Source organism: Gossypium raimondii, chromosome 5 (genome assembly GCF_025698545.1).
Source record: "Gossypium raimondii isolate GPD5lz chromosome 5, ASM2569854v1, whole genome shotgun sequence".
In the NCBI taxonomy this organism is placed as follows: domain Eukaryota; kingdom Viridiplantae; phylum Streptophyta; class Magnoliopsida; order Malvales; family Malvaceae; genus Gossypium; species Gossypium raimondii.
The window spans coordinates 50,475,071-50,499,826 of NC_068569.1; the positions used below are offsets into that span (position 1 = coordinate 50,475,071).

At 32.9% G+C, this 24,756-nt stretch overlaps 4 protein-coding genes across 4 annotated transcripts in view; all 4 read right to left on the reverse strand.

Moving 5' to 3' along the window:
• Positions 1–24,756, reverse strand: part of LOC105767165 (disease resistance protein At4g27190-like) — a 92,610-nt gene that overhangs the window by 17,175 nt on the left and 50,679 nt on the right. The gene's annotated exons all lie outside the window — the stretch shown is intronic.
• Positions 2,413–3,163, reverse strand: LOC105767163 (CASP-like protein ARALYDRAFT_485429). The gene is made up of 3 exons (XM_012586672.2): positions 3,140–3,163; positions 2,879–3,010; positions 2,413–2,787 (listed from the first exon to the last, which is right to left on the reverse strand). The coding sequence occupies exons 1-3, from the start codon at positions 3,161–3,163 to the stop codon at positions 2,593–2,595; spliced, it is 351 nt and encodes a 116-aa protein (XP_012442126.2). The 3' UTR covers positions 2,413–2,592.
• LOC105767164 (putative disease resistance protein RGA4) lies at positions 14,652–17,252 on the reverse strand. The gene is made up of 5 exons (XM_012586673.1): positions 16,204–17,252; positions 15,801–16,047; positions 15,501–15,582; positions 14,950–15,419; positions 14,652–14,837 (listed from the first exon to the last, which is right to left on the reverse strand). Exons 1-5 carry the CDS (start codon positions 17,250–17,252, stop codon positions 14,652–14,654), a joined length of 2,034 nt encoding a protein of 677 aa, XP_012442127.1.
• LOC105766391 (disease resistance protein At4g27190-like) lies at positions 17,121–21,002 on the reverse strand. Its single transcript, XM_052630053.1, has 3 exons — positions 20,608–21,002; positions 20,445–20,514; positions 17,121–18,962 (listed from the first exon to the last, which is right to left on the reverse strand). Exon 3 carries the CDS (start codon positions 18,624–18,626, stop codon positions 17,286–17,288), a length of 1,341 nt encoding a protein of 446 aa, XP_052486013.1. The 5' UTR covers positions 18,627–18,962; positions 20,445–20,514; positions 20,608–21,002; the 3' UTR covers positions 17,121–17,285.

Genomic DNA, 24,756 nt, shown 5'->3' on the forward strand with positions numbered 1-24,756 from the left:
AAAGCCCGAGCATTAGCGGCGTTTTTGAAAAAGCGCCGCTAAAGATCTGAGCATTAGCGGCGCTTTTTCAAAAACGCCGCTAAAGATCTGAGCATCAGCGACGCTTTTTAAAAAACGCCGCTAAAGCCCCGAAAGGTCAAAAAAATGATGCTGTTGGGCTTAGATTTTTAGCGGCGTTTGCCGCTAATGCTCATTTTTAGCGGCGCTTTTCTGAAAGCGCCGCTAATGCTCGATCTTTAGCGGCGTTTTATGTAAAGCGCCGCTAATGCTCGATTTTTAGCGGCGTTTTTTGTCCAAACGCCACTAAAAGTGCCGCTAAAAGCCTGTTTTGGTGTAGTGTCACACAAGCACAACCCTTAACCACTTAATTAGAACAAATTACTTAACATAATTTCAAAATCTTAACTCAAAAATCACAATATGACCTCTCTAGGTTTCACTAACCCACTTTTTGCATTTTTCCTTTTTATTTTTCAACAATTAAGGATGAAAACTAAGTTAGTATAATAAATAAATGTGGTAGGAAATAATTAAGAAATGTGTAATAGACCAATCACCAAGCATCACCCCATTCTCCTTATAGTCTTAAGTTCTATCCATGACAATACCCTTCCTTTAGTTTTAAATCTCAACAAGAAGGTTTATTTGCCAAAACAACCCCAAAATTTGCACAACTTGGCCTTTTAACTCATTTCCTAGTTATATTAGGATTTTGGTTATTTTTTCAAACCTAATTAGAATTCATTTCTCCTCTTTTTTAATACATTTTTTTATTACTTCTCTTTTCATAAAATGTTCATCATCTTTTGTTGAAAATGTTATATTCAAATCTCGTACCCAACATCAACCTCGCTCAATCTATTCTTCATAATGATTTAGCGTAATGTCGTCAAAATCTGTTTCTAATGTGCCAATATCGGTAAGAATTCCTTTTTAATTTTGTAGAACTCTAAAAATCTAGTATAATATCGTTCTTGATAATTTTTCTAAAATTAATTCTAAATATTTAATGGGTTTTCATGAAATCTTGTTAAAACTTGATAAATCTTAAACATCAATAGTAATTATTACATTTTCATCGATTAAAAGACCTATTGTAAGTATCCCAGATCAATTTTGGACATAAGGATCATCATACGAGACCCCATAAGTTATATGTGTGTTCTTTTGCTAGAAAATTTAGGCAAAATCGAACCCAACCCAGACCACACGACCATGTGGCCCACATGGCCTAGACCCTCCCACATGATTGTGTGTCCCCTATAACACAGCTTTACAATTTTAACCTAAAAATTTTAGAAACTACACAAATTAGTCCCTAATTGGTTCCCAAATTCTAGTGTTTGGATGAATCTGTGTAAAATATTTTTGTTGTTTGACAGATTTCCTGAAAATATTTTCCAGAAAAATTGTTTTTACATATATTAATATATTTATATATATATTAAATTGTTTTTACATATATTGTAATGATTTATTTATAAATAAATAAATCTAATTAAATCTATAATAATACTTAATTATTAAGTTAGAATATTAACCATCATAAATTGAAAACAACCAAAGTCAAATAAATTATTTGTAATATTTGTGCTAAAATATTTAGACAGATAATTTTGGAAGAGTGAAAAATATTTGAAAATATATATAAAATTATACAAATTAAACTAAGTTTAACCATCAAAACTCCGATGTTTTGAGTTTAAAATTCATTATTTTAGATTTAAATTACTTTATTAAAAAGATTTATCATGTTGCAATTGAAACCCATCTACCTCTGGCTGCAATTTTTTAAGGATTAAAGACTTAACTATTTGATTAGTAGGGTGGTTAGGAATTTGATATATGATATATGACAGATAGAATAGAAGACAATGACACATTCAGTAATCTTAAAGCATGGTGTTGATGAATACAAAGGAATTTTAATGAATATGAAATCTCAGCATTGGTGCGTGTAGCCTACGACTATGGAACAATTTCATCATTTACTGTGTTCAAATCAAAATGCAAGGGATCATTATTTCCAATTTCAACTCAATAAACCTGATTTTTCATTGTTAAAACCAGCTTTGAACCTAAGCTTTACCATCCCTTGCCTATGAGCCATAACCAGTCAAGTGTGACCCTTGCAAAGATACCTCCTAGGAGAAACAAAACAAGCAAATTCCCTAGGAGAAACAATTGTCGAGATATGGAGGGCTGATTTGAGGGCTTTGGAATGTTTGGCTGAAATTGGTGGATTTTTAAGGGGTAATTAAGAAATGGCCCTAATTTGTCATTTTGGTACAACCGCAAGGGACTCTTTGCAGTTATAGCTGCAGTTTTTCTTTCACCACCTGCAAGAATTTGCTGAATGTTATATTTTTAATAAACTGTATGAACTAGATAAATGAATCAATGAATCGTAAATTGGCAGCAAACTTTATTCAAAAAACATTGAAATTCAATTTTATCGTTCAAGATTTTGATGTTTGTATATAATACTGTCAATGTACACTTCTTAATTTGAACATCTATGGAACTGTCAGGATCTGCCTGCTGAACTTTTTGTGTATGAAGAAAGGGTTGGAACTTGGAAGTTGCGAGTCGCTACAAAGACAGAAGGAGCCAAAGATTGAAGAGAGTTAAAGCAAAGGATAGAAACCACAACATGAAAGCCATAGCTGCAGACAACTGATATCTACTGCATATCTTTGACGGGCAATATGTCGAGCTGACATTGACCAAAAGACTTGTCACACTAGCAGTTGAGCAAGCCGCGGCTAGTGAGAGAAATGACAAGGCCTGCAATCAGATAAAACACATGTTTTTACATCAAATTATGATAAGGGATAACACCATGGTGATGATATGCATAATAAGCCTCGTAACATACCCAGTCTCCAACAATGACAACTAACAGTACCCTTGGTTGTCGTGGTAAGCCTTTAACGAACACGAAATATGCATCAACCAATGCTAATGACACACTCCATGGAGTCACTAAACCCTGACTGTCACCAAGTAGCTACGAAAAAATTTAAAGGAAAATTGGAGATTGATTTATCACCCAACAATTGGTGAGCAACAATGAAAACACAAACATTATCTTCTATATCATTATATCTAATGAGCAATTGAAAATTATAGTTTGTACCTGCAATTGATCGAACAACACCATAGACAAGGCAAGTTTAGACAATAGAAGACCTTATCCTATGGCAATTTTTTATCATTCAATAGCTTCTGTTACTAGTGCAAGGGCTTTCTTAATATATGTGGGCTAGAAGACTTCATTAATTGAAGGAAGAGGGAGACTCCATTAATTGAAGGAAGAGGGAGACTCCATTTGAGATTGAGGTGAGTTTTCTTGGCTTTTTTCGAAGAGTTCTGTCTTAGAAACTAATGGAGCTGCAGTTGGCTTTAAAGGGTTTGGAATTTGCCCAGAAGAAGAAGAAATGGGTTGCTTTAATGGCGGCTTTTGGTTTAAGCAGTTATGGTTTCTATAGATTTTATCACTTTCCTATTATAGCTCAAAAGCGAAACAGAGTTTTAAAGCTTTTACGAGCTTTGGTTTCCATTACTGAAGCCGTCTCTGATTGTCCTAAAGCAATAAGAGTTGTTTCTAGTGATTTGAATGGTTTTCTCCAATCAGAATTAGACCAAATTCCTAATAGTCTGCCCTATTGACGAGTCATTACTACATTTTTTTATTTATTAATTTTACATAATCTCATTACAATTTATAACCTTTATTTAAGAATGAATAAAAGAAATCAAGGAATAGAAATTAAGTATTACATAATCACATTACAATGGCATTGTATTCAAAGTGGTTCTCAAAATAACCATCTCAACTTTTAATATAATATCAAATTTAGTTATTAATATTTATACTCTCTTATCAATTTCACCTTTCTTTTAAAAACTAAATTTAGCTATTAATTTTTTAAAAAAGACTTAAATTATTTTAAGCTCCATATATACTTCATGTTAATATGACAATATTTGTCTTATATATCACGTCAATAAATAATTTAAAATTTTAAAAATAACATAAAATACACGTAGATAAATACAATAATTTATCTTATCATTTATTTATTATGTTTTTTATTGAAACAGTGAATTGGATTCTTACAAAAGAAGTATTTGATAGGCTCCTTTGAATTGTTACTCAAACAACTCCATTTTAAGCTCTCCTTAATTGCACTTGTAAGTACCTAGTCTTACTTACATGTTTTAATTTAATACAACATTTTTTGAGATAAAATCCATGTTAGTGATTTGAATTAAGGCATAATATCGACATATCTCATTGTGATATTACTATTTTAGGTTAAATGTATTCATTTAATTATGTAAGTAACACGTTTCTTATTTTTTAAGATATAAATAAACAAACATAAATAGTAATAAACAGATTATAAATAAATAAAAGAAACACATAAACAATAATAGTACTAATTATATAATTAAACAATAGTTGATTTTAAATGGTTTACTAAACCAGTTTTAAACTAGCATGAAGATAACTAGTTTGGATATGTTTCATTTATATTAGGTTAATTTAATAAATAAATTTTAAATTTTTATTAATGTTGATTTATTTAACTTAACGAACGAATATAAATAAACAAATATCCAACTCATAAACTATTTAGTTACAGCTTTAAACTTAACTTATTTAGAATACTTAAGTAACGATAATTTATTGTCAACTTTAGACTTCAAGAACTACGAAGTGGATAAGAGTTGGATGGATTTGTCAATGGTAAGCAACGAATATTAAAATCGAGTACAAACTTTTCTAAATTAGTTTGCATTTAAATTCTTATGTTTAAATAATTTATTTGAACTGGTTGATCTACAAGTTAACTCACGATTAACTTATATTTATACTTTATCTCGAGAATATTTTAATTCTTATAATTAATAAATTTTAATTTACAATTAATTTTTACATTAACTAAATAAACTTTTATAGAGAAAATTAGAACCCCATCGGTTAAAAGCTAGTTATTTTTCCTTTTAAAAATCTAGTTATTTTTTTTAAAAGTAATGTTTTATTATTTTATATATTTAATATAAAATTATATAAATATTTTATTTTATTTTCCGTGATTCTCTATGTCCGTTTATGTTCATGTTCGGGTTTATTAAACTAATATTAAAATTATGCATTTTAATATTTATATTAATATATTAATTTAAAATAAAAACATATATTTTAATTTTTTATTTATATACATTAATATATAAATATTTTATATTTTATTTTAAACTATATAAAAAAAAGATGTTGAGGGTAAGATGATAAATTAATAAATAACACTTATGTTTTAACTCATAGAAAATATATGGTAAGAAGATTAACTGTTAGGCACAAGTGTAAGTCGTGTTATCCTATCCCCTGCCCCTAATATTATATCGAAAAACGCTTGGTAAGAAGAGTGATATATATCCAATTTTCAACAACCAAACAATTTGATGTAGTAGCATCTGTCTTTTATACATCATTTGAAAGTTGAGTGTTATTTAACATAACACTCCTCTTTTACATCAAGCCTACCAAATGTGACTAGACTATCAATTTGGCTATGATTCTATATAAAACGATAAAAAAATTGAGTTTTTTTTTTAAATTAGAAAATCTTGAAAATACATAAATTTGAAAACTAAATAAAAATAGAAAATTTTTTAAAAATATATAGATAAGTGAGAAAATTAGGGAAAATTATTTTTCATTATGAGAAAAGAATGAGAAAAAAAGATTAGATTTGTTTTTTTCAGTTTGGATTTTGAATAATGTTGAAAATTTTGAAGTTGTCGCAGGGTGTTATGGGAATTGCCGACTACCCCAACCACTATGACAAAACAACTTGCCATATTTGGAAGATTGGCAATTTATTGATCTGTATCTTTAGGTTGAGTTGATATTGTAGAGCGAATCAAGCTCATCAATAAAGATCATATCACTTGGAGAAACTTATTTAGAAGATTGGATCGGGTTGGATTGGATTGCTTATATCAAATCCTATGGATAAAGGAAGTTGAATCGGATTGAAAAAGTAAAGAGTTGTTGTTTAGTAAGGATTGTGATAGATCTTCATTATGTTTGCAAGTCTCGAAATCTCTATGTAATTAAGAGACTTGTATAGGTTGATGCACAAATTATTAAGAGCATTTATATGTTCAAGTGAGGAACATTATTTTGCAAGAGTGCATTTGTGATTGTAAAATTATGTATTGTGTTGTGCATTTGTGAGGAACATTATTTGTGATTGTATTATTTAGTGGTGAGTGATCTAGTCTTCAAAGGTCTAAGAGTGAGGAATCATCATTGAGGTGTGGTATATTTAGGTTCACTAGTTGTAATTGTTTAAATATAGTGATTCTTCTCATTGACCAAGGCTTCAGAAATGCATGGAAACTGAACTACAAAAACAAACTTTAATGTTTCCTATTTTGTTTTTGCAGAAGTACACACTTTTGTAGTCACTACTACTCATACATTGCTTGTTACTTTAAATGAATTAAATTTTATTAATGGAGTTTGAAAAAGAATATTTTCTTGTATATTTTGTATTTTATTTTATTTTACTAAAAGAATGGGATCAAATTCAATTTCACAATTCTTAGTGAGATTAGTTTGAAAGAAGTTCTTCAATAGCATGGAACTTGACTGGAAGGTGTTACTAAATTTGTCCTATTTTGTTTTAAATTTGTTATTTGATTCTATTGAATAATCTTTTTCTTTCTTATGTCTCAGTATTGAACAATCTAGAGCTTTATTGCAATATAATATTAAGTTTTCTTTTATGAACATTAGTTTCTAATCACATTTAAGCTTTGTGCAAAATGAATATTATATTAAGATATTGAAATTGATCTATTTCTTTTATCCATTTTCATGATTTATGGCAATGTTGAATATTTTGGTGTTGCAGAAATCATTATTTTTATATAGAATTTTCTATTTTTAAAAATAATATTGAGTTTTAAAATTAATTTTATATAGAATTAGGGTTAAATGGAGAGAAAGTATAAAAGTTAAGGGTTAAAATTGTCATTATACTAATTAAAAAGTGTGGTTGTTAGCTATTTAATAGTTGGGTAAAAATAATTTCAAAAACGTTAGTGGCCAAATTGTAACTCTTTTAATTAAATGACATATAATTGAGGGATTAATAGTGTAATTTAACCTTATCTTTTTAAACATATGGAGTAATTCACATTTTTTGGAATGTGTTATTAATTCACATATGGATTGGATTTAAGTAGTGGTGGAGCTAGAAAATATTTTGGGGCCAAAATTAAATTGTATATTTTATGATAGCAAAATACAATTTCACTATTTTATAGTCTATACCTTTATAATTTTTAAAGGATTAAATTAATTTTTATCATTTTTTAGATTAAAGTGTAATTTTACTATTATTAATTTAAAATTTTATAAATTATAAAAGAGATAAGTAAAAAATTTTCCATTAATCAACACTCTTGGCTCTACCACTTGATCGAACACATATCATGAGTCCTTTCCGGCGTGTGTCAATTTTTTTTATATGGTTGAAATATCATCACATGTATTTATGTTTGAATACACATCACAAAACCTTGAGTTGTTTCGGCATGACCCAGAGAAAGAAAAATGGAGAAACATGAAGGTAGCTTAGAAGAATCCAAAAGCAATAAACGAAAGCTAGACCAAAGGTTGAAATCATCATTAACCAAGCCTTTACTTTTTCTAACGCCGGGAAGAGTCTATGTTCGTTGAGAAAATCGGCAAAGACTTTGGGTCTGTTTGATTGCCAGTAAAATATTTTCCGTAAAATGATTTCAGGAAAATGTTTTACTTTTCTGTAAAATAATTTACTGGAAAATATTTTCTGGTGTTTGATTGAATCTGTGTAAAATATTTTCGGCTGTTTGGCAGATTTCCTGGAAATATTTTTCGAAAAAATTGTTTTTACTTGATATATATTAATAAATTTTTATATTTTAAATTATTTTTACATATATTGCAATGATTTATTTATAATAATACTCAATTATTAAGCCACAATATTAATCGTTATAAATTGAAAAAAATTAATATCAAATAAATTATTTGTAATTGTGTTAAAAAAACAAGTATTGAATAATTAAAAAATAAGTTACTGAAAAATCGATAAATAAAAGCAATTTTCTACGGAAATGAAGGAAGGAATGAAGGAGGCGATAGAGAGGAGAGCACGGAAAATGTCTTACGGAAATTGAAAGGGTAAGACATTTTCCTAAAATGTAACCCATTTTCTTTTGTTTTGGAGTTCATTTTCCAAATGGAAAATGTTTTCCGCCAATCAAACGCTGGAAAAGTTGGAAATGATTTTCCGGAAAATCAATTCCTTCAATCAAACAGACCCTTTGTTATCTTTTGGAAGGACCTGTAAAGAAACAATTTTATTATATTTACGTTCTGTAATGTTTTTCATATTAACATTATTGATGTTTCTAAATTTACCTTCTGTAATGTTAGAATTAGTTGAAGAGTCGTCAGATTCTGGAGAGGAATCAAATTTTAGTCATCAGCATAGGATGGAAGATGAGAAGTTGCTGTCAGCAGTGTTGGGAGAGCAAAGGAGAAGGTAAGAAGACTGCAACTCAAGAGGATGAAGGCAAATCAGAAATGGGTAGATGACAGAATTGTGAATAGGACTCTCAGATTCTGGGTCCAAACTTAAGCAATACTTCTATGATCTGGGAAGCGTGTAGAGATCGACAAATGAGTTTGCAGTGATTGCTGCGGTCCTCTCCAACAAGGAGCCAATTGTTTTGTAGACACAATGGCTATGGATGGGAAGGAAAGTTTATGGTTAAACTATTCCCCTTAAATTCACGTCAGTATAAAATAAAATGTAAATTAATTTAAAATTTTAAAATACTTTTATTTTAATTTTTAAGTCAAGAATTTTGATGAGTTAAAATTATAAGATAAAGGCTTATTTAATTACAAAATAATTTAAAACTTGTTTAAATAAAGTGTAATAATTTAGCGGAATTTTTAATATGTTGGCCAAAGAAATTCATCTAAGTAAGAAATGAGATTCAATTGAAGCTAACAATGAAGAATGCTTTTAATCTGCCCAACATTAGACCAATACAAATAATTGTAAGTTTTGTAAAAATCTTAGTTTTCTTTTTAATCTTTTTCTAATAGTTAGCCCATTCTTTTTTTAATCTTCGATTAATGAGCAGAATTCACATACTTTGTTTTTGCTTATAGCTCAGTAAATCTGTCTTCAATTTAACGAATAGATGGTACATAATAACTAATAAATGGCAATTTAAACGTTCACAATGCTTAATTTTCAAATAGAAATTACTTCATTTACTGCTCCATTCATTTTAAAATTCAAAATGTCATTCATCTTCCTCTTCGGTCCAACATATATCACTACCAATTGGCCATGCAGTTTCTTGAGCTGTAGCAGATTCTTCCACTATAATTTCATCAACTGATTGGCTTGCCTGCAAAGCAAATTAAACCTTCACTTATTACTGTTTGCTTTTAATCATTGATGCTGAAGAAAGCAAAGCCAGTTTTCCAAAATTGGACAAAGGATGACACATTGAAAATAATAATGCAACAAGGATATCTAGAAAGAAATATTGACAGCCAGCAGAAACTAATTACAGCTGATGCAATTTCATTTAGTCATTTAAAGCATTAAAAGAAAAAAAAAAGAATTTCTCTCAGGCAACCAAAATAAAAACATTGCATTAATGCATAGAAATTAAAGCTTAGTAAATATAGAGTTCGGGAGAATACATAAAGAAAATAATTCAATGGATGAAATTTGTTTTAAAGCTTATAATTGAGTTTGGAAGGATAGTGTATGATGAAGTTGGTTCAGCATGCAGCAAACTCGACAGCATGCAGGCCATGAAGACCAAGACATGCAGGAGCTGCTGATGCAAGCTTATTTTATTTATTTTGTAATTTCTAGTCAATGAAATGTAATCTTAGTTCATTTCTAACTAAGTTAGGTTGTTGACTGATGTAATTAGCTTATGTATGAGCTGTAAACACGATTTTGTATAGGTTTACAAGCTAAAATTTCAAGTTTCCATGTAATTAGTGGGAGTAGGTGATGTTTAGGTAATTATTTGTTGTTTTTGACAAGCTTAGTGCTTGGTTTATGTATTGGCATTATGCCATTATTCAATTTGATGAATGAAGTTCAGTTTGTTCATCAATTTTTCTCTTCATTTCTCTTAGCTTTTCTTCCTTTCTCTTGCTCGAATTCTCTTGTTTGCTCAGCAAGTCTCGAGACTTGCTCGACAAGTCTGTGCTGAATCTGTTAGTTTCAGTTACAGCACCAACAATTGGTATCTAGAGCCTATTTCTTAAGGGATCTGTTATACAAATACATGGCTTCATCAAGCTTTTCACCAGCTGCACCTCAAGTCTTCAATGGAGAAGGCTATCACATATGGGTGGTCAAAATGAAGACCTACCTGCAGGCATACGATCTGTGGGAGGTGGTCAACTCAGATGTTGAACCAGAACCACTTAGAGGCAATCCAACAGTTGCTCAGATCAGGCAGCATGCTGATGAGAGGACCAAGAGGCACAAAGCCATGTCTTGCATCCAGAACTCAGTGTCTGATGTGATTTTCACAAGGATTATGGCCTGTGAATCACCAAAACAGGCCTGGGACAAGTTGCAGGAAGAGTTTCAAGGGACAGAGAGGACAAGGCAGCAACATTTGTTGAACTTGAGAAGAGATTTCGAGAATTTGAAGATGAAGGAAGAAGAAACTGTCAAGCAATATTCTGACAGGATTATGGTTGTGGTTAACAGCATCAGGCTCCTTGGAGAGCAATTCAATGAAGCTAGGATAGCGGAGAAGGTTATAACAACTCTGCCTGAGAGGTATGAGGCAAAAATCTCATCTCTCGAGGACTCAAGGGATCTGTCCACCATCTCCCTGACAGAGTTGATCAATGCTCTATATGCTCAAGAGCAGAGGAGAGTAAGCAGACTGGAGGAGCACCAAGAAGGTGCCTTTCAGGCAAGAACAAATACTGCCTACAAAGGCAAGAAGGCCTGGAGAGACAAACCAAAGAATGATGCTGCAATGAGAGAAGGTCAGACTTGCAAGCACTACAGAAGGGTTGGTTATCCAGAAGAAAAGTGCTGGTTTAATCCAGAAGCTGTATGTCAGTATTGTAAGAAGAAGGGTCATGTTGAGAGAGTCTGCAAGAGTAAGACCAAATCGAGGCAGAATCAGTTTCAACAGATGAAAGCTGAGGCTCGAGTAGCTAAGGAGGACAGTGATCAAGAGGAGCAAGTCTTTGCTGTGTCATGCTCAGCTGCTCAGGAAAGGTCCTCATTTGGTTGGCTCCTAGACAGTGGATGCACCAACCACATGACACCTGATGCTGCAATCTTCAAGTCTTTAGACAGAAGCTGCAGAACTAAAGTCAAGATAGGAAATGGTCATTTTATTCAAGCTGAAGGCAAGGGTGATGTGCTAATATGCACCCTTACAGGTACCAAAGTGATTTCAAATGTCTTTGTTGGTGCTCGAAATTGATGAAAACCCGCTCAAAGATAGCTCGATTCTTTGGAAAAAGGTTATTCAGTTGTGTTTAAAGACCACCAGTGCCAAATCAGTGATCCAAGTGGATCCAAACTGATGGCAGTCCCTATGGCTGATAAGAGCTTTGTGGTTGACTGGACAAAAAAGTCAGACATTGCCTACACAGCCACTTCAGATGAATCCAAGCTGTGGCATCAAAGACTGGGACATGCCAACTTCAGATCGATGGCCCGAATGGTCAGAGAGGACCTGGCTGAAAATTTCATCAACTCAGTGGACCATGATGATGTATGTAAAGTATGTCAACTAGGAAAGCAGGCCAGACTCCCATTTCCCTCGAATCAAGCCTGGAGAGCCTCTGAAAAACTCCAACTGGTGCATACTAATGTGTGTGGCCCTATGAAGACTGAGTCATTAAGTGGAAACATGTATTTTATACTGTTCATTGATGATTTTTCAAGATATTGCTGGATTTACTTCTTAAAACAAAAATCTGAAGTGGCCTCAGTGTTTTGGAAGTTCAAGACTGCTTCTGAGACTAAAACAGGCTGCAAGCTGAAGACCATAAGGTCTGATAATGGGACTGAGTACACCTCAGCTGAGTTCCAAGCCTTCTGTGATAAAGCAGGCATCAAACATCAACTTACCAACACATATACACCTCAGCAGAATGGTGTAAGTGAAAGGAATAATAGGAGTTTGATGGATATGGCCAGGTGCTTGATGATTCAGAAGAATCTGCCTAAAGCACTATGGGCAGAAGCAGTTAACACTGCAACATACATTCAAAATAGACTTCCAACCAAGGCTTTGGATCAGAAGACTCCATTCGAGGCCTGGTTTAGCTTCAAGCCATCACTGGCTCATCTGAAGGTCTTTGGATGCATCTGTTATGCACATGTACCTGCTGTTAAAAGGGACAAATTGTCTGAAAGGGCTCAACCTGGTGTACTGGTGGGCTACAACACTGTTAAGAAGGGCTATAAGATCTTGGATCCTTCAACAAACAAGGTGTCAATTAGCAGGGATGTGGTATTTGATGAAATGTCATGTTGGAACTGGGAAAGACATGAACCTGAAGAAGTTTCTGAAGAACTAGCAACAGACCAAGCTGAGCCAGACCAAAATGTTCCAGAAATGGACATTGATGATGAACCAGTTAGAGGAACAAGGCCATTGACTGAGATTTATGAAAGGGCTCATGTAGCCATAGCTGAACCAAGCAACTTTGAAGAGGCTGAGGCTCAGCAAGGGTGGAAGCAGGCAATGGCTGAGGAGATCAGCATGATTGAGAAGAACCAGACCTGGGAATTGGTTGAAAGGCCAGTCAAAAGGAAGGTGATTGGGGTGAAATGGGTGTACAAAGTCAAGCACAATGCTGATGGAACCTTGAACAAACTGAAAGCAAGGCTAGTTGTCAAGGGGTTCAGTCAGAGGTATGGCTTGGACTACCTGGAGACCTTTGCACCAATGGCGTGCTCGACACCATCGATCATTGATTGCCTTAGCAGCACAGCTCGAATGGAAAATCCATCAACTTGATGTGAAATCAGCCTTTCTGAATGGTTTCTTAGATGAAGACATCTATGTTGAACAACCACAAGGGTTTGAAATAGCTGGCAGAGAGCATATGGTCTACAAACTGAAGAAGGCCCTATATGGATTAAAACAGGCTCCAAGGGCTTGGTACAGCAGAATCGATGGCTACTTGACTGATCTGGGATTCGATCGAAGCAAGAGTGAGCCAACACTGTATGTCAAGAAACAAGGGACACAAACACAACTCATTGTGTCCTCAGATGTTGATGACCTTCGGTGACAGGAGGAGATCGGCGATCTTGGTGATTTCAAGACCAAGATGCAGGAAGTGTTTGAAATGTCTGATCTTGGGGAGATGTCCTATTTTCTTGGAATGGAGGTGTCTCAAGTACATAATGAGATATTTCTAAGCCAGAGAAGCTTTGCCACAAAGATTCTGACCAAGTTCTCCATGCAAAACAGCAAGGCAACTAAAACACCTGTTGCTGTTGGAGAAAAACTATCGAGCCAAGGTGATTTTGAGAAAGTATGTGCAACAACCTACAGGAGTCTAGTTGGTTGCTTGCTATACTTGACTGCCACTAGACCAGACATCATGTATGCTGTAGGATTGCTCTCAAGGTTCTCACATTGCTGCAATGAGAAGCATTTCCAAGCTGCAAAGAGAGTGCTGAGATATGTCAAAGGCACTTTAAACTATGGTTTGAAGTACAGCAAAGAAAGAAATCTGAAGCTGGTTGGCTACACTGATAGTGACTGGGCTGGCTCGATAGATGACATGAAAAGCACCTCAGGGTATGCTTTTAACCTTGGTTCAGCCATGTTTTGCTGGAGCTCGAAGAAGCAAAGTCTAGTGGCTCAATCTACTGCTGAAGCAGAGTATGTGGCAACAGCAAGTGCTGTCAACCAAGCCATATGGCTAAGGAAAATCTTGGCTGACTTGAATGTGCATCAAGAGGAAGCTACTGAGATCTTCTGTGACAACCAATCTGCAGTAGCAATTGCTAAAAATCCAGTGTTCCATGGAAGAACAAAGCATTTTAGCATCAAGTTACATGTTGTTCGAGAAATGGAGCAAGCTCAGGAAGTAAAGCTGATCCACTGTAATTCAGAGGATCAACTTGCAGACATTTTAACGAAAGCCCTTAGTGTCACAAGGTTCGAATGTCTAAGGAAGAAGTTACGTGTTTGCTCCATGCAAACCAAGGAGGAGTGATGAAGTTGGTTCAGCATGCGGCAAACTCGACAGCATGCAGGCCATGAAGACCAAGACATGCAGGAGCTGCTGATGCAAGCTTATTTTATTTATTTTGTAATTTCTAGTCAATGAAATGTAATCTTAGTTCATTTCTAACTAAGTTAGGTTGTTGACTGATGTAATTAGCTTATGTATGAGCTGTAAACACAACTTTGTATAGGTTTACAAGCTAAAATTTCAAGTTTCCATGTAATTAGTGGGAGTAGGTGATGTTTAGGTAATTATTTGCTGTTTTTGACAAGCTTAGTGCTTGGTTTATGTATTGGCATTATGCCATTATTCAATTTGATGAATGAAGTTCAGTTTGTTCATCAATTTTTCTCTTCATTTCTCTTAGCTTTTCTTCCTTTCTCTTGCTCGAATTCTCTTGTTTGCTCAGCAAGTCTCGAGACTTGCTCGACAAGTCTGTGCTGAATCTGTTAGTTTCAGTTACAGCACCAACAGTGTACCTGTGTTTTGGCATGCACTGATCGATTTGAATCAACACTAAATCTTGTGGTTATGTTGGGACAACCTTCTACTTGTAAATCCGTTAAAAATGGGAAAACAAAATGATAACCCACATGACTAAAGCTCACGAGGTTTGGTAGGTAATCAAGCGTTAAGGAGTAGAGCAGAGGTAGGCGTATCACTTTCTCTTCTTCCTTATTCAGATTTGTCTCATCTCCTTCAAACACCTGCTCTAATTTGGGGACCCCTGCAAGGCCTAAGTCCCATAGGTTTGGAAGACCGCCATGAGCAAGAGTAATGGGGAAGATACATTTCAAGTTTTCACAGTTACAGATTTTAATCCAATTCAATTTAGGGAAGCAGATAGGTTGGAGATGATGTTGTGATGAAGTTTGATCCTTCTTAATTATTTGCTCCAATTCCTCACAGTCAGATATCTGTAAAATCCCCAATTGTGGCAAATTTCGAGCGATGGTAGGTGAAAAGATGTATCTTAACCTTCTGCAGTCATAGACTAGCAATTGAGTGAGATTTTGAAAGTGTTCAACTTGGATGGGACCAGTCCATATCACCCGCAATTCAGTTAGTTTGTGCAAGCCTAGGACACTCAGACTTGAAAGATTATATCTAGGATATTCAAATAACTATTCAAAATTGGAAATTCTTAAATATTCCGTACATGTTGATGTTCCTCCTCTCCTTTCAGGGACTGTCACGTTGTTTATTTGCTTCTTTTCTATCATCTCTGAGAACTCCAATACCTATAAACATATAATCAATTTAAGAATAAGCACAAGATTTCTTTTTCAATCTTTTATAGTCAAAGAATTCAAATTTTTAAAAAGTTTACTGTTCAACTCAAATAATCATAAATTACCAAAAAAAAACTCCAAAAATATGGTGCAAAAACACAACATAAATATTATTACGTAGTACTAGATAGTGTTTACAATATATAATATATATAAGAAGGTCTTACTTGTATATTAGTTGGAACGATAAAAGGTGTCAATTGAGGACAATCTCTCACTTCTAACAAATGTAAAGATGGCGATGTCAGCACGATGTCGTTTCTACCCCTTCCTTTCAATTGAGGCAAATTAATCAACACAACTTTATTCAATCGTGCAAGACCTTGAGACATTGAGATTAACACTTCTGGTCCTTGGATTATTTCTTGCAATTGGGAACATCTCTCTATCCTCAGAGTTTGCAATTGCCCAAGACTATTAGCAACACACATTGGGAAGAGAAATTTCAACTTATTGCATTCTCTGACTTGTACTTCCCTTAGGCATTGGAAGCTTATGGTTGATGCTTGTGAGTCTTGGATTATTTCTTCCATTCCAAAGCATCTCTCTATCATTAGAGTCTGCAATTACCCAAGGCTATTAGCTACTGACATTGGGAAGATATATTTCAAATTATTGCATCCCTCTATTTTAACAATCTTCAGACTTTGGAGGCTTAAATAACGACTGGGCCCTTCTTGTTCTATGCTCCTCAATTCAGCAATTGGGAATAACACTTGCATCTCACCACAATCTGAAACTATAACCTCTTCAAGCTTTCGTAAAAACCCTTGCGGCTGGGGAGCATTGCACATCTCTTCCAAATGAAACATATGACTTAATGATAACTTTCTCAAATTAGAGAGTGCAGTGATTGGCACTTGCTGCTTTGATGCATCAATTAGGCATTGCATAAAGTGGCACTGTCGAAGATTTAGAGAAGTCAACTTTCTAAATCCCAAGTTCAAGCTCGGAATAAGGTTTGGGTGACCCTCCACCTTATTCAATTGAAGAAATTCTACATCTTCAAGTAGTTGCTTGCATGCATCTACAGACTTATAGATTCTCAAAGATCTTGAGATTGGACAAGTTTCAAGGTCTCTCTTTTGGTACCACCGTTCTCTTTCTATGCCAATGCAAAAATCAAAGGTCGGTAATGTACGAAACACAAAGCCGTCTGGAAGATGTTCAGAAGAAATATCCAATGATATTACAACCAACTTTGGCAATAAATTCAACTCTGATAGGCTGGAATAGCTTTCCCTTTTAGTTGAATTCTCAGTCGCCCATTTTAATGAACTACAACCATGCAAGTATAGTTCTTCTAAATTGGACAATCTTCGTATTAAATTAGGAGTGATTCTTCGTAGTTCATAGCAATACGATAAATCCAACAGTCTTAGATTTTCCAAATCACCAGCTTCAGTCGGCAATTCAGTGATATCAGATCTACTTAAAGAGAGAATATGAAGTGTCTTCAGCTTCCCAAGCATTGAGATGTCAGAGAGTTCACAATCAATCAAACACAAAGTCTGAAGGTTCATATGAAACTGAAATGTAGACAGAGATATCAACAGACGATTCAAAGCACAAACTTGTAATGCCTTCATACCCTCAAAGATTTTGCTTGAAGTTTCCATGAAACGAATGCCACCATGTAAAAGAAGTTGGATTTATGGAAAACGCATTCCTTTAGGAAGTTCATCCGTTTGGTTAGCTTCGAAAGAGATTGCTGTGTAATCCTTGAAACTTTCATCCATCGGGAGTGTTTCAATAGTCCCAAAAGAAATCTCCTTTCTTGAAGATGCTATCCACAAAGCAAATTGGCGAACCACGTCATGCATTTTGACATTCCTTTTTCCGCAATCTAGCAACAAACCGGAGTTCTTGAGGGTCTCAATTGATGCAAGTACTTCACTTCTAACATCTTTAATTGGGTTGATGCATTTACACAACTTCAGTCCCCATGCATATCTTACCAAGTCCTCCACATAAATCTCATGATCTTCGGGAAATAAAGAGCACAACAAGAAACATGTCTTGGTCATCAAATCCTTCAAGTAATCGAAGCTCGCCTTAAGAATTACAAAGGCATTTCTTTCATCAACATCCTCTATTTCAGTCAATCTACGACCTTCGAGTCTCTGGTATGCAACTTGCCACTCATGACAATTTGTTTTGCCTTTCAAGGCACTTGCCAGCGGAACTATAGCTATTGGCAAACCCCCACATTTTTTGACAATTTGATTTGCTAGGATTTTAATAGAATCATCAGAAAAGTCATCTAGACCTGCTTTCTTTTCAAACAGAGTCCCAGCTTCATCATCATCCAAACAGTCAAGTTGTACCACCGGTCGACACTCCATAATTTGACATACTCGTTTACGGCGTGTTGTTAAAAGAACTTTGAAGCCCTTATGGTCATCACCAATTGGAATTCCTATATTCTCCTTTAAGTTGATAGGTTCCCAAATATCATCAAGGATGATGAGAATCCTCTGTTCTTTCTTCAGCCTTAACCATAATTCTTGCTCGGATCTTCTTCCTTGATCATTCTTCATTTCAAAGCCTATGTATTGTGCAATTTGATCTTGAATTCTTTCAAAATTAGGCTTTTGAGACACAGTCGTAATCACAACTTTGTCAAACAAATTCAGTTTTGTAGCTTGACTTCCTACTTCACGAGCCAGGGTGGTCTTGCCCACCCCTCCTATCCCCCACAACCCAATCATGTTGATATTCTCATCTTTTAAGGCTTCAATTATTTGATTGAAAGCAACCTTCGAAGATTCCGAAACCACAAATTCCTTAGAACATAAGAAGTCTATAGTGGGAAGGGCAGTAGGATCACGGTAACCGACTGGTCCAAGTCGACCAAATTCTTCCAAAAGCTCAGACATATCCTGAGTTTTCTTCATTGCTTTCTTACTTAATTGATATCTCCAAATCCAATTAGGACACCAATTGAGACACCACCTCTTATTCAGTTGAATTTCCCCTTCCAGAGTTCCCATATCCGATACTGTTTCGCCTGCCTTTGATTGCAGGTTCTGTACATCCTTTTGAATTAGTAGAAGCTACCTTTCAGCATCCTCAATCTCATGTTGTAGACGATCTCGTGCACTTTCAAGATCACACTTTTTCTCTCGGAGCTTTTCAACATTGCCATGAAAGCGACGGACATAATCAAGTTGACGTCCTACCGGCTTCACCACACAGTCCACAATTAGTGTTCCAACGCAGTTCGAAATAGCAGCCTCACAAAATCCGCTACCCATGCTTGACAAGCTCAAACTGAAGAAGGATTCAAAGTCTGAGAATCAATGGGCTTTTCTTCCAACTTAGTCCAGCTAAAAACATAACACAAAATGCGAATATCATTAGAAACTTAATAAAAAAACATGACTTGAAAACAAAATTATACAGACATTCACATTGATATGATACCAAACTAAAAACAAATTTATACATTAGAAATTTAAATACAAGTATTGTATAGAATTGGGTATAAAAGTATAAAGGAAAGCAAGCATTAGATGAGAAGTTTCTATTTCATTTTATCAATTCATATTAGTTGATAAAATTATAAATTGGAAGGATATATTTCATTACACGATAAATATAATTCTAAACATTAAAATTAAATTTTTAAATTTAAAAAATTAAAACTAAAACTACCCAATAGTAATTTTGAGTTTTTATCTCTACTAAATTTGGTTAATGGAGTTGAGAGTGACACTATGACTCTCTCTCATATATATATATAGATTATATATATATATAACGAGTTTGACTAAGTTGGTGTCACGAGTCAGTTAGGCACTAACTCGATCAGTAAAATAATTAAAATATCCTTACTCTAAAAAGTAATTAATATTATTTTAATATTAATATAAGGATATTTTCAACTTTTCATACTTTTATTTAATATTCAAATAAAACAACTCAAAGATAGTATTTAAGAATCAAACAAAGAAACCAACAAATTCTATGAAAAATTCTTGCCACTTCCATAATATAATGTGTTGAAATATTTTTATAAATATTTTTAATATAAAATATTTCCGTTTGAGATAAAATCTAATAGATATAGATAATATAGAATTGGTTTTTCTATTTTATTTAATAAAATCAACTTTATAGTGCTTTTATTTCATTTTGTTTGTTTTATTTTTGTCAAATCATTTAAGTTAATAAAATTATGGGCGAGAAAAACTAGATTCAATTTGAAAAATTGAAAAAATTAAATTTTAAGTTAATTGAATCGATTTGAATTTTACAATTCAAATAATAGATTGGTGTAAATACCTCTTTAATCCCTATCAATTTTAAAATGAGCAAATTGGTTTCTTTCAACAAACAAAAAGAATTAAAATAATTTTCAAAAATTTAAAATATTTATAAACATTCCAATTTTTTAATAATTTTAAAAATTCTAAAATAATAATTTTAGGACCTAAATAATTAATGATCAAGTTTATTTATTTTGCTTTAAAATTTTTTAAATATACATGGTTTCAAATTTAAGTGGTTTAACATGTAAATAGTTATACGGTAATAATATTTTAATTTGACATGTTTAATTTTTAATTTAACTCTAATAATTTTATTTGATTTGAATTTTATTTCACTTAATTCAATTAAAAAATTTCAAATCGAACTAAAATGATAAAATAGGAGTTGTCAACTCGATTAATTTAAAATTTTTCGACTCGATTTGATACAACATTCATCCCTAAATAAAATCATATACATGTGTGTAATGTGATATAATTATAAATAAAAAAGGACAGATAATTAGTTATAACAAGGATGGAAACATATCCACTTACCACTTCAATAAGAAGTTGTAACTCCAAGAATTTGATCGTCAAAATAAAAAATCCAAACACTCTTTTACCTCTGATTTGCGTCAAGAAGAACATAAAAGATGAGATGAGATGAGATCAAAAATATATATAACAAATATATAAACACAAATATAAATAGATTTACCTCACTTGGGAACTTCAAAATCAAACTACACTTAATCTTGAGAAGATTCTTACTACTTCAGTACAATCCAAAGGGATTTGAAGGTTGGGGGTTTTTTTTTTGAGCAAAAGAACTTGAAGATATTTTTTATCTTTAAGGAAAGGGAAATAATAAAAAAAACAAGAACAAAATAGAAATAGAAATCCAGGTTGAACTAAAATAAGGAGAAACCTTCACAAAGAAATTGAAGTTAATCTGCCTGGAAAATGCAACAAACTGGGTTTTCTTGATTTAGTAGCCAAAGGATTTGTGTTATGAGATTTCTGCAATATTGGGATCTAAATTAATGACTGATTGGTTTGCAAAAAAGACCGACAAGGCATGTCAGTCGACTGAGAAAAAGGTGAGTCTTTGGGTCATCTTTTTACTCGGCTTTCCACTTTTTCACTTTGCCCTAAGGCAGACTTAATAATTATCACCATCTGAAAAGAGTTAATTTCATCAAACATCCCTTAACTATTACCTTCATTTTAAATTGGTTCCTAAACTTCAAATTATTTTAATTACATCTTCAATTTATCAATACTATATCAATCGGGTCCTTTTGTTATTATAATAGTTAAATGAAACATTAAATCTTATGTAGATAAATTTAAAATAAAAATTTTAAAGAAATAGAATCATGCTGCATAACTTTCAAAATTAAAAATAAAAATTAAGTAAAATTGAACTAAAAAAATGAACGACAACTATAATATTCATTTTTAAAATTTTTATTTTAAATTATATCACATTAGATGTAATATGCCATTTAATGATTAAATAAACTGAACACACCTTAGTTCAAAAATTCCAATGTTGAAATTATAGATTTGAACATCTTCAATAAAATTGAGCTTTAATAAAAGCTCAAAATATGTTAACTATTATTATTTAGTTATTAGTTAATATATATAATATATAATATATAATTAATGCATCACTTTTAAAAATTCAAGTTACAGAAGATTGAAAATTGAGAAGTTTGCAGAGATCGACAAGTGACTTTATGATTGGTAAAGTCAAAAAATTTTTAGAGGATTAAAATTAAATTAAAATTTTTACGATAATAAAATATAATTTTATTATTTAAATAATTCATATTTTTATAAATTTTAAAAATTAAATTAAAATTTTATTATTTTAAAAATAATAAAATATATTTTTACTTTTATTAATTTAAAATTTAAAAAATTTTAAAACAACTATATTTAAAAATTTTACTATATTTTTACTAGTTTACGGAGATTGCTGAGGTCCCATCCAACATTGGGTTAGTGGGGTGGGGGCAATTGTTTTGCAAAGATAATGGCTATCGGTGGGATGGAAATTGAAGTGCTCATGGGTCGGGCCGGGCCTATAAAAAATTTCAGCCCAAGTCCTAGGCTTGGGCCTGTCCCGGCCCGGCCCGAAATATGAGCTTAAAATTTTGCTCAGATCTGGCTCGGGAAAAAAATCATAAGCCCGGGCCCGACTCGGTCCGGCCTATTTTTTTAATAAATATCAAAAATTTATTTTAAAAATTAAAAAAAATATTTTAAAAATATTTTAAAATTAAAAAATTTTAAAAAGTATTTTAAAAATATTTTAAAATTTAAAAAATAATAAAAAAGTATTTTAAAAATATTTTAAAATTAAAAAATTAAAAAAATAAATATATTTATTATATCGGGCTGGGCCAGGCCAGGCCCAGGCCAAAAAAGTGGTGCCCGAGGCCAAGCCGGTTTTCTAAATGGGCCTCATTTTTTTGCCCAAGCTCATATTTCGGGCCTATATTTTTACCCAAATCCTTCCATATTTCGGGTGGGCCGTTGGGCCGAGCCGGGCCGCCTGGCCCATGAGCACCTCTAGATGGAAAGTTCATCTGTATTTAAACTATTCCCTCCGAATTCACCTTTGCATAAAATGTAAATTAGCTTAAAATTTAAAATTAAGGACTTTCATAAGTTAAAATTATAAAATAAGAGTTTATTTAATTACAAAAATAATTTAAAGACTTATTTAAATAAAGTATAATAATTTAAGAGTAGTTGGAATTCATGTAGTAAGAAGGAAATGACATTCAATTGAATGCTTATTCCAGAATATATTGCTACCACTTTTCTAAACATCCACAATGATGAGTTTTGAAATCAACTCCTTAAATAGAACTGACTTTATTTACTGCTCCATTCATTTTCCTATTCAGAAATATGTATAATTATGTTTCAACCAATGTATATCACTGCAAATTGGCCATGTAGTTTCTTGGGCTGTAGCAGATTCCTCCATTACAATTGCATCAACTAATTGGCATGCCTGCAAAACAAAATAAACCTTGATTTATTACTGTTTGCTTCTGATGATTGATGATGAAGAAAGCAAAGAAACTTTCCCAAAACTGAAAATATTGTCAGCCAACAGAAATCAATTTTGTTTTAAAGCTGCTTATTATTGAGTTTGGAAGAGTAGTGTACCTGTGTTTTGGCATGCACTGATTTATCTGAATCAAAACTAAATCTTGTGGTTATGTTGGTACAATCTACTACTCGCAAAATCAACAATGATTGGAAAACAAAATGATAACCCACAGGGCCGAAGCTCGCGAGGTTTGGTACCCCATCAAGCTGTAAGTCGGTTAATCGAGGTAGGTGTATCACTTTCTCTTCCTCTTTATCCACATTTGGCTCATCTCCTTCAAACACCTGTTCTAATTTGGAAACCCTTCTAAGGATTATATTTTCTAGTTTTTGAAGGCCGCCATGAGCAAGAGTAATTGGGAAGAGACATTTCAAATTTTCACAATTCCTGATTGTAATCCAAATCACATTAGGAAAGCAAACAGCTTGGAGATGATGTTGTGATGAAGTTTGATCCTTCTTGATTATTTGCTCCAATTCCTTACAGTCAGATATATCCAACCTCCACAATTGTGACAAATTTCGAGCCATGGTAAGTGGGAAGATGTATCTTAACCTTTTGCAATCTTTGACATCCAATTCAGTGAGATTTTGATAGTTTCCAACTTGGATGGGACCACTCCATATCACTCGCAATTCAATTAGTCTAGACAAGTTTAAGATCTTCAGACTTGAAAGATTATATCCAAAAATATTCAAACAGCTCTTCAAAATTGGAAATTGTTAAATATTCCATACTAGTTGATGTTCCTCCTCTCATTTCAGGGACTATCACGTTGCTTATTTGCTTATTTTCTGTCATCTCCGAGAACTCCAATACCTATCAACATATCATCAATCATCAATTTCAAAGTGTTTCTCTATTTTTAAACTAAAATTCTAAAATGAAAACTATCTTTTTAAGAGTTTTACAAGCATTTACTTATTTTAGACAACAAATTATCAGAAAGGTGAAAAATTAAATAAATAATATATATAAATATATAAAAGAAGGTCTTACTTATATATTAGTTGAAATAATAAAAAGGTGTCAATTGAGACAACCCATCACTTTTAACTTGTGCAAAGATGGTGATGCAAGCACAATGTCGTTTCTATTCCCTCCTTTCAATTGAGGAAAATTAATCAACTCAACTTCATTTAATAGTGACAGACCTTGAGCCGTTGAGATTGACACTTCTGGTCCTTAGATTATTTCTTGCAATTGGGAACACCTCTCTGTCTTTAGAGTTTGCAATTGTCCAAGACTATTAACAACACACGTTGGGAAGAGTGTTGAAGTTAGCCTCTATGCAGCAGCAAAGATGGCCACGATGGTCACATGCAAAAAGGCAGCAGCTAAAGCCCAATGATGCTGCCATTTGTTTTGAGTTCATTTTGTTACTTTAAGTGATTTATCTTGTATTATAGTTCATTTTGAACTAAGTTTATTTTATGGTTGATGTTGGTATAGCTGTTAACCAGCTTTGTTTATGTGTGTAAGCTTAATATTTCAAATTTCAATGTATTAGTTGAAGTAGGTGATGTTTAGGTGAACTTACTTTGATTTTGACAAGCAAAGGCTTGATTTATGTATTGGCCTTATGCCATTGTTCATGCTAATGAAAAATCATTTTTTGAACATATTCTCTATTGTTCTTAGCTTTCAATTTTTCTATTCTATTTTCATCATCAAATTCGGCTTGTTTGTACAGCAAGTATCGAGCCTTGCTACACAAGCCAAAGCTGGACA